General features: G+C 31.4%; 2 protein-coding genes across 2 annotated transcripts; both read left to right on the top strand.

Annotated features, from left to right (window-relative positions):
* Positions 1-2,539: 2,539 nt before the first annotated feature.
* Positions 2,540-4,232, top strand: LOC132792152 (angiopoietin-related protein 7-like). Its single transcript, XM_060801401.1, has 3 exons — positions 2,540-2,631; positions 2,705-3,909; positions 3,979-4,232. Exons 1-3 carry the CDS (start codon positions 2,560-2,562, stop codon positions 4,082-4,084), a joined length of 1,383 nt encoding a protein of 460 aa, XP_060657384.1. The 5' UTR covers positions 2,540-2,559; the 3' UTR covers positions 4,085-4,232.
* A 6,134-nt stretch (positions 4,233-10,366) lies between these two features.
* Positions 10,367-10,965, top strand: LOC132793158 (fibrinogen C domain-containing protein 1-like). The gene is made up of 2 exons (XM_060802848.1): positions 10,367-10,750; positions 10,820-10,965. The coding sequence occupies exons 1-2, from the start codon at positions 10,635-10,637 to the stop codon at positions 10,941-10,943; spliced, it is 240 nt and encodes a 79-aa protein (XP_060658831.1). The 5' UTR covers positions 10,367-10,634; the 3' UTR covers positions 10,944-10,965.
* The last annotated feature ends 4,987 nt before the right edge of the window (positions 10,966-15,952 follow it).

Raw genomic sequence — 15,952 nt, 5'->3', positions numbered from 1 at the left:
TCCTTAGCTCAAGTAAACTAAGTTTTTTTAAATGAATTAACACTTGCAAAAAATGGTCTACTTAAAAAAACTGTTTATTATAATATTACAATTTAGTTGTTATCACCTTAAAGGTTTACTAAATTATGAATTGAGAAGCTTAGCTAATTGATTAATAAAAAATGCTTCTAGATTTATATTCTTAATTGTATTTATATAGAATATTAAATGTTGCTCTCTACGAAAGTTAAATAGACCGTAGTAAACAAGAATTTTTACAGGGTAACTCTTAAGGATTCCCATTTATTTATGCTTTTAGCAGCCACACAAACATTCGTTGGCTCTTTAAATTTGATTTAGGCTCTGCGGTGTTCGTATCTGGGCATAAATCGTCCTTCTATTATGGCATGCACATTTGCAAAATGCGAATACGTGATCTTCGCATTATAATTACTCTTTCGAGTTCTCAAGTTGTTGTTGCTCTCCACTCAGTTCTCGTATTCTTAATGGCCATGGCACATTTCTCTGTCATTTCGTGCATTTAATGATTTTTTTGTATTTGTGTTTCCCTTTTTGTTTTCGTTTTCGTTTTTATTTTCTGGTCAATTTAATTTGACTGCTCTGCTATTGTTCATTATTCATTTATTTTCTGCTGCTGGATGCCATCTCCATTATTAGACTCATGATTTTTGATGGCACTTTAATTATTTTCTTATAATTTTATAGTCATTATGAGGAAAAAGATATGCAATTTCGAAATTGAGTTATTGCATTACTATCAGCTCGAAAAATTCGAACAAAATCATATATATATATAGCTATGTTGCTGATGATATATATATACATATATATATTATATATAGTCCAATACACTATCTTGAGTTTGAGAGATTTTGTGCGTCATAGTAAACTAAGTAAACTTGTGCTGATTTAAATGCCATCATTGTATAATATATACATATATAGTATATATAAAACAGATTTTGAGAATACATCACTCAAAAGAGAAAAGTTTAAATTTCAAAGTACAAGTTGAAATGAATGGAGACGAAATATTGAGAGAGCTTTCGCTTTACTCTCTAAAAATATGCTTTGGGCCGCTCTTTTCCTTATCATCGAGGTAGCCGACAAATAAGATGCCGAAAACCGAGCAAATTTGCACAGGTTTAAAAAATTTCTCTCAACAACAAATTAAAAGAAAATGCCAACTTTACTTTGATTACATTAAGAAAAAACTAATTTAATAAAATTAATACACAAAAAAAAAATAAATAAATAAATAAATATTGGTTCTATTTTTAGATTCAGAACTGTTTTTCACATTATTAGAAATCGAAGTCAATTCGTGTGAAATTTTAGTCATATGTATATATAAATTAATTACATATTTTTGAAGAATAACATTTGTATAAATGCTACTAGGAGGATACATTATATTTTCAATCTCGTAACTAATTCAAAATATAATTCTCTGATACTTTATTAAAGAGGGAACATTCAGCATAAACTAAGAATCAAATTTCTATTATCAATAAATATTAATAATAATTAATATATGGAAATGGTCTGCCAAAGCAAAAGTTGTCACATCGTATTAAAGCAGAAGACTTTGCCATAGTTGAAAACGAATAAAAGTTAAACAGAAAAGGATTATGTACAAATATATAACAGAATAGTTACGAGTTTGCATTAAAACTTCATGGTTTTTGAAGTTGATTTGAAAGCCTTCTACCAAGAGGTAAAGATTATAAAATTTGCTGAATTATCTTTTTTTTTGTGAAAATTCACTTAAATTTTAATGTAACACTTTTTTGGAAGCTGAGTCAACAATTTATGAAACGCATACTAAAATAAAAATATCAATATTCTTCACCTTTCTTCTCTTCTAAAGGCCAAACGGTCGGTAAAAATATTAAAAATTAACATAAAAATAAATAAAGTAAATTTCAAATACATTTATAGGGTAATTTACAATTTTTAAATTTACTTTATTTAGCATCCAACATTTGCGTCATCATTGCGACGATAAGCAAAAGAATCGCTCTCACGGGCAAAGAAGAGATAGAGAGAGAGACAGAAACAGAGAGAGAGAGACAGAAACAGAGAGAGAGAGAGAGAGAGAGAGAGAGAGAGAGACAGAGAGAAAGAGTAGTAAGGGTGTATGGTAAGTTCATGTTACATCATTAAATATCTTGGTCTATTTATGCTGCCTTCGATGTAATGCCCATCTGATGTAAATTCACTTTAGTTCTCCTCTCGAATAATAAAGTAAATTTTCACTGTAGTGTAAAATAATAATCAGAGTTCGAACATATGAACCATTTCTAATTCCATCATCCAGAATCCTCTCTCAGACAGGCGAACGAAAATCGACATTGTCTTTTCTCTCGACATGGATCGAGACTCTTCTTACTTTCACCATGTACTATCTCTCCCACTTAGAACTTTTGAGCTGAACCCACATCCGTTGATCACGTGTTAGCTCAAAAACAAAACAGCAACTCGGAGCTGAATTCTTCGATTTAAATTAAACTTTTAGTTTCAAATTCATCTTGTTTGCATGCAGTCGAAATATTCAAAATGTGCAAAATAAAAATCAACGCAGCTGTTTTCTTAATAGTTCTTAAAATGTTTTTGGTGGCCACATCTGAGGTGAGAACATTTACATACATACAGCAGTGTGATACAGTGAGCGCTAAGAATGTTTACATTTTCTTCTTATCAGACATGTGAATCCGATCGAGAAATGGAAAAAAAGTGCCGGATTCATAATTATAAAACCGTGAAACCGTTGCTTGATTATTTTAGACAGGTTCGAAATGAGTTAGAAGGCAAAGAAATTAAGGAAAATAAGTTAAGTGAATTAAATTCTGATCTTATGGAAAAGTATCATGAAATTGCAAGAATTCATGAAAAAGTTATGAAGGAGGCAAATCTATTAGATGAATATAAAAACAAAGTAATTAAAAGGGAAAACGATTTGCAATTGAGTCAAAATAAAGTTGAGAAATTAGAATCAGAAATTAATTCAAAACAAAATATTATTGTGAAATTAAAAGGAGAATTAGCTTATAAATCCACCAACTTAGAACTTCGATTCAAAAATCTTAATTCTAACTTCATTGAAGAAGCTGAGAAAATAAAAAGATTTAGTGAGAATATTAAAAATATGACAAAACATCAGAAAACACTTGAAGTGAAATTAGAGAAGAGTAAAACCAAATTAATAAAGCAAGATAAAGATATTCAGTTATGTCAAGTTGAAATTGATAAATTGAATAGGACATCAGAAAATATCAGAGAACAACAGAAAAAAATTGAATTGCAATTGAAAGATAGTCAAACTAAGATAATAGATAAGGTGAAAGAAAATCAGTTATGTCGAGCTGAGGTTGATACATTAAACAAGACTTTAATTAATACTCTCATCCCATCAAGTTGCTCTCCTTTTGGAGATTCAGATGTTCATACACTCAATGTTTCTGGGATAGGTTTCTTCGATGTTTTATGCGATAGTCAGTTAGCTGGACCTGGATGGATTGTAATACAACAACGAGTTGGGGGAAATGAGGATTTCAATAGGGATTGGGCAACATATCGCAAAGGTTTCGGTGCAATGGATAGCGACTTCTTCCTTGGACTAGAAAAAATACATCGTATCACGAGTTTGCAGCGATTCAAACTTTACATACATTTGGTTGCTCGGAATGGAAGTACCTACAACGCTCGTTATGATGACTTTAAAATATCTGATGAAGATCATGGATACGCACTGAGTTTGGGTAAATTCAGTGGAACTATTAATGAGGATGCGATGAGATACCACGAAAACATAAAATTCACAACATTCGATCGCGACAACGACAAGGATGATGGTAATTGCGCAGTTTATTTCAAAAGTGGCTGGTGGTACAAGAATTGCTATAATTGGTAAATATTGCAAATTGTTATTTTCGATGGAATATGCAAAATTATTATTTTTTATTTCTTCTTATGCAGTAATTTAAATAAACCAAATAAAAAGATAAGCTGGTGGATAAAAAATAGGATCGAACTTATAGAAGCTAAGATGCTAATTCGCCCTAAAGAAGCGATGAAGAAGTGAGCAACTGAAGAGCTGAAATTCCAATATTTGGCTCAATTATGTAATCATTTATATAAAATTGGTTTATTAAGAAATTGCGTTCTGAATAAAAAACAAGAAAGTTACAGTCGAGTGTGCTCGACTGTGAGATACCCGCTACCCATTTTTAATAAAGGCAAAATATTGCGGTATCATTTTCAAAATATACCGAAAATACAAAAAAAAATACTAAAAATATACCAAATGGTATGTTTGGTATATCGATATAGTACACCATTCAAAATATACCATAGACGGCACAATGTCCCAGATTGTCGGCCAAAGCAACAACCCTAGTAAGTAGGCGCTTTTGCCCATACAAAATTATTTCTTTAATAACTTCCACAGTTTTTTCTTGATCACAACTAAATTTTCAGGAATCTTAACTACTATAGTAATTATAGTATATACCAAAATTGGGAACTCTAGCTTTTAAATTAGGCTTGTTATTCGATTTTTTTGATTTACGGGGGCGGAAGTGGGCGTGGCAAAAATTTGAAACAAACTTGATCTGCGTGCAAACATAAAAAAATTATAGCTCTATCTCTTATAGTCTCTGAGATCTAGGTGTTCATACGGACGGACGGACGGACGGACAGACGGATAGACGGACAGACAGACAGACGGACATGGCTATATCGTCTCGGCTGTTGACGCTGATCAAGAATTTATATACTTTATAGGGTCGGAGATGCCTCCTTCTACCTGTTACATACATTTCCTGCCGGCACAAAGTTATAATACCCTTCTACCCTATGGGTAGCGGGTATAAAAAACGATCGACTTTTTAAGCAGCGATTTATTTTTAAAGTTGAAATGGAAAAGTTTTTATTGTATTTTCTCTAGATGGTTTCAATAGAGCTGCAAATACCTAAAAGTAAGTAAACTATGATTATCATGTATATATCCTTTCTATAGAACCTTGAATATTAAAGTAATATAATAAATAATCTACACAAATTAATTTCTTATCTAAACAATCAATAAACAGATTAAATTAATAAACGCGTTCATTAAATTGAGATGATCAGACAATATTTTCTCTTCTGTTGACGCGATGAGAAAGTCTATCTCTAATCATTATTGCAACATTCGATTGCTCTTATATTAGCACAGATTAAATTTTAAGAGCAGATTTATTTGTAAATTTAAATGCATTTTTCAGTTCCATATTCATCTTGCTTGAAAGAATCGCAATGGGCAAAATAATATTAAATGCAGTTTTGTTACTAATGGTACATAAAATATTTGTTGTTGTCACAGCAACTGAATAATGGCTGAGAACAATTACATAACGTAGTGTAAAAGTGTATCAATATTCTTTTTATCAGACGTGTAATTCCGATCCAATATGGAAGAAGAATCAAAATACTGAAAAGGGAAAAATAAGTTCAATAATTAGGGTTTGAGATTAATTCACAAAAGCAAATTGTTGACAAATTAACACCAAATTTCAAGTTTTATAATAATTGTAGAGAGGAATATAAATCCAACAGTTTAAAATCTTCTGAAGTTCAATTAACACAGCTTAATTCTAGTCTATTTTAAAAGGATGAAAGTATCAGAAGACTTAATGCAAATGCCGAAAAGATAACAGAGCAACAACAAACAATTAAGTCTTAATTTTATGAAAGTCAAAATATGTTAATAAAGAAATATAAAAACAATCATCTATGGTATGTCGAGCTGAAATTTAAACATTGAATAAAACTTTAGTCAATACTCTTATCGCATCAAGTTGCTCTCCTCTTGGAGAGTATCCTGGTGTTCATGAAATTAAAGTGTGTTTATCTGATGATTTATACGATAGTCAGTTAGCTAGACTGAATGGATTGTAATGCAACAGCGAGTTGGTAGAAATGAGAGTTTCAATAGGAATTGGGCAACGTATCAAAAAGGTTGCAGCGTTTCGAACTTTATATGCATTTGGTTGGTTGGATGACAAGATCTTCTTTGCCCGTTATGACGACTTCGAAATATCTTATGAAGACAATGGACTTAAAAAAGCTAAGCTGCAAATACGTCGCAAAGAAGCGATGAACAAATGAACAATGGAAGCTATTTGACTCCGTTATTTGATCATTAATATATAAATTGTGCACAACGAATATGATATCTTAATAATTATAAGATCAAATGTTTAAAGTAGCAATTTTTCTTATTTATTGTCGTAAGTTGCACATCTTGAAAGGCTTTCAAGCTATAAATTCTGTGTCTACTGCTGTACTTAAACATTTTTAAGTAATTGCTTTTAAATTTTATATCAATATCTCAGAATAGATTTCTAGACATCCTCAATATATCCTTTCAATGAAACTATTGAAGTTATTTAGTAAATGATCTACACTAACTATTAGATGCAGCAATAAGAACGCAGCCATCAACCTCTAAAGTATAGAGAGAAATAATATTATTAAATGTTATATTGTACTAAAATATATACTTTGAATAGTTTGACCATCTATTCTGACGACCCAAGTAGAGATTCTATATATGTACTATCATCAGTTATTATTATTATTATTATTTTAATATCTTATTCCTATCAGACATCTCAATTAAAAGAAAAAATTAAAAAAGAGAGCAGCTCTTGTACTTAGAAAATTGTGCAACCAATGATCGACTATTTTGAACAAATAAGAAATGAGTTAGAACAAAGTAAACTACGGGAAAAATATATCAATGAATTAAATTTTAGAAAAGTCCACTGAAATTTTAACATTTCATAAGAAAGTCGTGATGTCAAAATCTAAACAGATATTGATATAAGAAAAATACGCAACAAGGAAAATGGTCTGCAACTGTGTCAAGTTAAAGTTCATAAATTGGAATTAAAAATTAAGTCTCAATCAAAAGATATGAACAATTTAAAAGATTTTGTAACATATATGTAATAAAGCATTAGCAGATAAAATCAATAATTTGGTCGATTATGAGGTTCAATTAAAGAAACTAAATTCTTATTAAAAACGATTAAATTATTTCAAGATAAACTGCAAAGATAAAGAATGTTATGTTAATTAGAGAAGTGTCAAACTAAGATACGACAAAAAGATAATATTAGTAAGTTATGTTCAGTAGGAATTGATGAGACTTTAAATGAGACAACTCCTATTAATATTTCATCAAATTGGTCTCCTTGCGGAGAACATCCTATACTGGTGTTCATAAGATCAAAATTTTACGGTTTTTGGTTTCTTCGATGATTTATTGGATTCGGCAATATTTTGCTAAGACTTCGATGCCGCGGATAACGATTACTGTCTTGGATTGCATAAAATCTATGTACTGACGAAATCGAATCATATGTTATTCTCAGATGACTCAACAAAATACATTCTTTACGAAAAATCCGATGATATCCTTTGAATACAATGGTTATGCTTAAACATCGATCGCGACAATGACATTTCTTCCGATAATAGCGCTTCTGGGGGCAGTTCAGCATATGTACATATATAATAAAAATATTTATTTTTACATTGTCCTTAAAAGTAACTTCAATCAAAGATTCTGGCCACGATGGGTAATTTACCACCTTAATAAAGTTAAGATGCTTATTCGTCCTATACAATATAAAAATAATTGATTTCTAAAATTTGTTATGTATTTTAAGTATAAATAAAATATTTTCTTAATTATTATACCAACATATTTGGTATTTAAATTATAAAATCATTTTTAAAATAGCTTATTAAATGTGGTGAGTTGGTATTAAATGCGTTAGTTCGATACATTTTTAATTGCAGTAATGTTGGAGACATGTTCATGTCTGTTAAAGACAATTTGTTACTAAAATAGAAAATGTTTGAGATCACTTAGCTGATCTACCCATCGGAACACAATGTATATCAGCATCTCCGTCTCTTTTCCTTATCAACTGAGCAAATATGTACAGCAGCGAAATTAAAAATTGCACCACTTTTGAAAATTCGAAATATTTCTCAAAAATACGGATTAATAAGAAAACCCATCTCAACTAAGATTACAAAAAAGGAAAATGTAATTAATAAAAATTAATAAATATTACATGAACAAATACCAAAATAAGGCAAAAATAAAAATTGGTTCTATTTTTAGTTTCAGATCTGTATTTAACCTCAGTAGAAATCAAATTCAAAGCACTTTTTACTTCTACCGTTTCATCGTGATTTAGACTATAAATAGCTAAGAAACTACATATGTACTCAGTAGTAATAGTAGTTAACATAATTGAATTATGTTTTCCGAAGCATAACATTTGAATGAATCTTACTAGGATGATATACATTTTATAATTTTAATAAGATACTCTTACAGTATGAAAGAGAACAATCGTTAAACAGAAAAGTATTATGTATACGAGTAACAAAAGAAGTTGCTATTAGTCAAGTGGAAGCAGTTGCTACTTCGTTAAAACGGAAGACGATGCTAGTTGTGGTGATATATAAGAGAAGCAGTTGCTTCTAAGTTCAAACAGTTGCACGCCTGGAGGCGAGTGTAAGCGAATACGCGATAGTCAAGTGCCAAAGCAAGCGCTACCTGTTCGTGTCTATCCCATAGACGCATGTTCATCTGCATGAGCAAAAACACAGAGCAAATCTCAACAACAACAACAACTGTGCGTTGCTGATGATAGAGCAAAGGAGAGTGAGTGCGATAGCGTCATATATTGTACTCACATGTACGCACACTGACTTGCATATGCATTGTGTAAAACATTTTGTGGCTGCGCCTACTTTTAATTAAATTTATTAATTATTTGAACGTCAATTAAATGCACTTTGGAGATTCAACTATAAGTAAACATATATGAAATTTTCACTGAAACTTCAATGTTGAATTAAATTTAGTTAGTTTATTTTCAATTGTTGATGTCATGGAAAGATGATTTGAAAACCTTCTACCAAGAGAAATTGTGGAAGCTGAGTCAACAATTTATGAATCGCATAGTAAAACCATCAGTATTCTTCACCTTTCTTCTCTTCTAAAAGCAAAACGCTGTGTACAAAATTCGAGCAATTTCGACGAATAGGTTCATGATTAGTCGTAAATATAAAATAAAATTTTTAATTTTACATCCTTAAATATCTGGGCCCATTAATGCTGCCTTCGATATAAAATACAATTTTTAAATATATTTTATTTAGCTACCAAAATCTGCGACTAAATGAATCACACACAAGCTGTCGCCACTTCTAGTCTCATTATCAAGATGCCTCTCTTAGAAAGTCGACATTCTCTCAACATTGACACTATTTACTAACGCCTTCTCATTTTGATCTGAATCATTTGATCTGATCATTTTGATCACGTGCTAGCTCAAAAATAAAACAGCAACTCGGAGCTGAATTCTTCGATTTAAATTAAATTTTTAGTTTCAATTTCATCTTGTTTGCATGCAGTCGAAACATTCAAAATGTGCAAAATGGAAATCAAAACATTTCTTTTCTTAATAATACTTCAAATATTTTTGATGGCCACAGCTGCCTTTGAAGAGGTGAGAACAATTGCATAAAGCAGTGTACTACAGTGAGTGCTAAGAATGTTTTCCTCTTCTTCTTATCAGACGCATGAATCCGACGGACAAATTGCAGAAAAATGCTGCTGTCAGACTTATGAAACTGTGAAACCTATGCTAGATTATTTTAGACAGGTTAAAAATGAGTTAGAACAAAGTGAAATTAAGAAAAATAAGTTAAATGAATTAAATTCTGATCTTATGGAAAAGTATCATGAAATTGTGAGAATCCATGAAAAATTCATGAAGGAGGCAGTTCTATTAGATGAATATAAAAAGAAAGTACTTAAAGGGGAAAACGATTTGCAATCGTGTCAAAAAAAAGTTGATAAATTAGAATCTGTGTTTAATTTACAAAAAAATATTATTGACAAACTAACACCAATTTCCAAACTTTATGCTAAATGTAAACAGGAAGTAGCAGATAAAACCAGCATCTTAGAATCTTCTGAAGTTCAATTAAAACAACTTAAATCTAGTCTATATAAAAAGGATGAAAATATCAGGAGACTTAATGCAAATATTGAAAAGATAACGGAGCAACAGCAAACACTTACGTTACAATTCGATGAGAAAGACAAAGATAATCAGATATGTCGAACTGAAATTGATACATTGAATAAGACTTTACTCAAAAATCTTATCCCATCAAGTTGCTCTCCTTTTGGAGACTATCCTGGTGTACATCAACTCAATGTTTCTGGCGTTGGTTTATTCGATGTTTTATGCGATAGTCAGTTAATAGGTCCTGGATGGATTGTAATACAACAACGAGTTGGGGGAAATGAAAGTTTCAATAGGGATTGGGCAACGTATCGCAAAGGTTTCGGTTCCTTTGATAGTGATTTCTTCCTTGGACTCGAGAAGATACATCGTATCACGAGTTTGCGGCGTCACGAACTGTATATACATTTGGTTGATGTATATAGGACTGTTTACTTTGCTCGTTATGACGACTTCAAAATATCTGATGAGGACAATGGATACGCACTGAGTTTAGGTACATTCAGTGGAGCTTTTGTTTTGGATGGGATGAGATTCAGCGAAAACATAAAATTCACAACATTTGATCGCGACAACGACTCTGCCAGTAATAATTGCGCAGATCAATACGAAAGTGGCTGGTGGTACAAGAATTGCTATTATTGGTAAATATTGCAAATTGTTATTTTCGATTTAACACTCCAAATTTACAATTTTTATTTTATCTTATGCAGTAATTTAAACGCACCATATGGGCCAAATCTACATTGGTTGGGCACTACAATGAGCGATATGAAACTAAAAGAAGTTAAGATGCTAATTCGTCCCGAAAGAAGCGATGAAGAAGTGAGCAACTAAAGAGCTGAAATTCAAATATTTAACTCAATTATGTAATTATGTACATATAATTGGTGCTTAAAGAATTTGCTTTTCGAATAATAAAACGATCGACTGTTTAATGCAGCGATTTATTTTTGAATGGAAATAGATCGATTTTTATTAAATCCTATGATTTGATACAGCATATTGTAAGTCTCTAGTTGCTTTCAATAGAGCTGCACATTCTTTTAAGTAAGTAAACTTATGATTGTCCTGTATATATAATTTCAATCGAACCTTGGATATTACAGTAATATAATAAATGATCTACACAAATTCGTTTCTTACCTAAGCACTCAATAAACAGATTAAATTAATAAACGCGTTGATGTAGCAGCTTTTAATCAATTCAATTAAATTTCCATTAAATTACATTATCATGAAGCCTCTCGTTCAGAGATGATCATTAGACAATATTGTAAGAGCCTATCTCTTATCATGAATACAACATTCGATTGCTTTTATATTAACACAGATTAAATGTTTAGTGCCGATTTATTTGTTTATTTAAGTGCATTATTCAGTTCCATATTCATCTTGCTTGAGTTCAGTCGAAAGAATCGCAATAGGCAAAATAATAATAAATACAGTTTTGTTAGTAATGGTACATAAAATATTTGTTGTTGACTGAGAACAATTACATAACGCAGTGTAAACGTGTATCAATTTTTTAAAATTATCTTAGACAGGATAAAACTAAGTGAGAAGATAGTCAAATTAAGGAAAATAAGTTTAATGAATTAAATTCTTAACTTTCTGTTTATCAGCTCAATGTTTCTGGCATAGGTTTTTTCGATGTTGTACATATGTGATAGTCAGTAAGCTTGACCTGGATGGCTGGTAATACAACGAGTTGGGGGAAAGAGAGTTTCAATAGGAATTGTGTCTTAGATTGGATGATTTCGACTGACGAAATCATGATAACACGAGCTTTAAATTCATATGGTATTCACATATGACTTAACAAAATTCGCAACGAAGACTTACATATATCCAATGAATACAGTGGCTACATATTGAGCTTGGGTGTAAGAATGAGATATGATTGCGACGTGCTTAAACATCGATCACGATCGCCAGTTCTGGCTGGTTATTTATTTATTATTTTTACATCGTTTCTTCAATGAAAGATTCTGGCCACGATCTCAATGAAGTTAAATTAATTGTTTCCTAAATATTGTTTGGTGTTTTGTGTATAAATAAAATATTTTCCTAATTATTATACTATTTGTTATTTAAAGTATAAAATCATTTTTGAAATAATTTACTAAATGTGGTGAGTTGGTATTAAATGCGTTACTTTGATACTTTCTTAATTGCAGATCTGTTCATGTCTGTTAAAGACAATTTGTTATTAAAATAGAAAATGTTCGAGATCACTTAGCTGATCTACCCTTCGAAGCACACTGTATATCAGCATCTTCCGCTTCTCCCAGCAGAATTATAGATAGAAGCGGTACTCAACAGCGGTTGCTAAGCTGCAGAGAGAGAGAGAGAGATCAGCGTAGAGAGCCAGCAAATATTTTTGACTGCTCGTCACAATTCTGACGTCATGAAGGCCGCTCTTTTCCTTATCACCTGAGCAAATATGTACAGCAGCGAAATTAAAAATTGCACTACTTTCGAAAATTCGAAATATTTCCCAAAAATACGGATTAATAAAACAACTCAACTTAACTTTGATTAAAGAAAAGAAAAATGTAAATTAATCAAACAATAAATATTACATAAACAAAAATAAAAATAAAATTGGTTCTATTTTTAGTTTCAGAACTGTATTTCACATCAGTAAAAATCGAAGTCAAAGCACTTTTTCCTTCTAAATTTATAATTTTTATAAGAACGATACTCTTACAGTTTATATCTCGAAACTAATTCAAAATATAAGTCTAATATATTATATTATTAAAGAGGGAACATTCAGCATAAACTAAGAATCAAATTTACATTATCAATAAATATCAATAATAATTAATATGAAAGTGAACAAAAGTTAAACAGAAGAGGATTATGTATGTATACGAGTAACAAAAGAAGTTGCTATTAGACAAGCGGAAGCAGTTGCTACTTCGTTAAAACGGAAAGCGATGCTAGTTGTGGTGGTGTATAAGAGAAGAAGTTGCTTCTAAGCTCAGACAGTTGAACGCTTCGAGGCGAGTGTAAGCGAGTACGCGATAGTCGATTGCCAAAACAAGCGCTGGCTGATCGTGTCTATCCCACAGACGCATGTTCATCTGCATGTGCAAAAACAAAGAGCAAATCTCAACAACAACAACAACTGTGCGTTGTTGAAGATAGAGCAAAGGAAAGTGAGTGCGATAGCGTCATATATTGTACTCACATGTACGCACACTGACTTGCATATGCATTGTGTGAAATATTTTGTGGCTGCGCTTGCTTTGGATTATATTTATTAATTATTTAAACGTTAATTAAATGCACTTTGCAGATCGAACTATGAGTAAACATATATGAAATTTGCACTGAAATTTCAATGTTGAATTTAATTTATTTAGTTTGAAAACTTTCTACCAAGAGTTTCCGATTAAAGGGTTTGCCGAATTAGCTTTCTTTTGTGATAAGTCTCTTCAATATTAATGTAACACTTTTGTGGAAACTGAGTCAACAATTTATGAAACGCATAGTTAAACCATCAGTATTCTTCACCTTTCTTGTCTCTTCTTCTAAAAGCAAAATCGCTGGGTAAATTTATTAAAGTCTAACATAAAAATAAATAAAGTAAATTTTAAATACATTTATAGTGTAATTTTATAATCGAGCAATCTCGTCGAATAGCTGGAATTTTGAAATATATTTTATAAGGCATCCAACTTTTGCATCACTATTGCGACGATAAGCTCTCACGGGCAAAGAAGAGATAGAGAGAGAGAGAGAGATAGAGATAGAGAGAAAGAGTAGTGAGGGTGTACGGTAAATCTATGTTACATCATTAAATATCTTAATGTCCCTTTAATGTAAATTCTTTTTAGTTCTCCTCTCGAATAATACAGTGTTATTCCACACTACTGTTTAATAATTAGGGCTCGAATATATAAACCACGCTCATGTTGTCGCCACTTCTAATTCTATTGTCTAGAATCCTCTCCCAGACATTGTCATTTCTCTCGACATGGATCGAGACTCTTCTTACTTTCACCATGTACTATCTCTGCCACATACAACTTTTGAGCTGAACCCACATCCGTTGATCACGTGTTAGCTCGAAAACAAAACATCAACTCGGAGTTGAATTCTTCGATTTAAATTCAACTTTTAGTTTCAAATTCATCTTGTTTGCATGCAGTCGAAACATTAAAAATGTGCAAAATAAAAATCAACGCAACTTTTTTCTTAATAATTCTTCAAATATTATTGGTGGCCACAGCTGCCTTCGAAGAGGTGAGAACAATTACATAAAGCAGTGTAGTACAGTGAGTGCTAAGAATGTTTACATTTTCTTCTTATCAGACATGTGAATCCGAACGAGAAATGGAAAAAAAGTGCCGGATTCATAATTATAAAACCGTGAAACCGTTGCTTGATTATTTTAGACAGGTTAGAAATGAGTTAGAAGACAAAGAAATTAAGGAAAATAAGTTAAGTGAATTAAATTCGGATCTTATGGAAAAGTATCATGAAATTGCAAGAATTCATGAAAAAGTTATGAAGGAGGCATCTCTATTAGATGAATATAAAAACAAAGTAATTAAAAGGGAAAACGATTTGCAATTGAGTCAAAATAAAGTTGAGAAATTAGAATCTAAGATTAAATCACAAAAACAAATTATTGACAGATTAACACCAATTTCTAAACGTTATGATAAATGTAAAAAAGAAGTAGCAGATAAATCAAAAAGTTTAAAATCTTCTGAAGTTCAATTAAAACAACTTAATTCTAGTCTATTTGAAAAGGATGAAAATATCAGGAGACTTAATGCAAATGTCGAAATGATTACAAAACAACAGCAAACACTTAATTTGCAATTCGATGAGAGTCAAAATGTGTTAATAAAGAAAGAGAAAGATAATAAGATTTGTCGAGCTGAAATTGATACATTGAATAAGACTTTATCCAATACTCTTATCCCATCAAGTTGCTCTCCTTTTGAAAAGTATCCTGGTGTTCATGAAATAAAAGTTTCTGGAGTTGGTTTCTTCGATGTTTTATGCGATAGTCAGATAGCTGGACCTGGATGGATTGTAATACAACAAAGAGTTGGGGGAAATGAGAGTTTCAATAGGGATTGGGCAACGTATCGCAAAGGTTTCGGTGAAATGGATAGTGACTTCTTCCTCGGGCTCGAGAAAATACATCGTATCACCAATTTGCAGCGATTCGAACTTTATATACATTTGGTTGATGTGGATGGAAATACCTACAACGCTCGTTATGACGACTTCAAAATATCTGATGAAGTCCATGGATACGCATTGAGCTTAGGTAAATTCAGTGGAACTACTATTAAGGATGCGATGAGAGCCAGCAAAAACATGAAATTCTCAACATTCGATCGCGACATCGACACAGCTGGTAACCTTAATTGCGCAGTTAAATACAATAGTGGCTGGTGGTACTCGCATTGTTATAATTGGTAAATATTGCAAATTGCTATTTTCGATGGAATACACATAATTATTGATTTTTATTTTTTCTTTTGCAGTAATTTAAATGCACCATATGGGCCATTTTTATATGGTGGGTGAATAATAAAATCTATCTTAAAGAAGCTAAGATGCTAATTCGCCCCAAAGAAGCGATGAAGAAGTGAGCAACTGAAGATCCGAAATTCCGATATTTTATTATATGGGCAGTTCTCAAAAAATGGTAAACCACGACCGAAAAAAAAAAAATCTTCACATTCATCGTATTTTTTTGTATAATGTCATAAAGAAATATCCAAATTTTCATAATACAATGAAATGATCCGTAGCATATCTCCGTTGTTTTTATACAAAAATTTGCTGCAAACTGAAAAAATGTAATTTTT

Source organism: Drosophila nasuta, chromosome 3, assembly GCF_023558535.2.
Source record: "Drosophila nasuta strain 15112-1781.00 chromosome 3, ASM2355853v1, whole genome shotgun sequence".
Lineage (NCBI taxonomy): Eukaryota > Metazoa > Arthropoda > Insecta > Diptera > Drosophilidae > Drosophila > Drosophila nasuta.
This window is presented reverse-complemented; position numbering and strand designations above follow the sequence as displayed.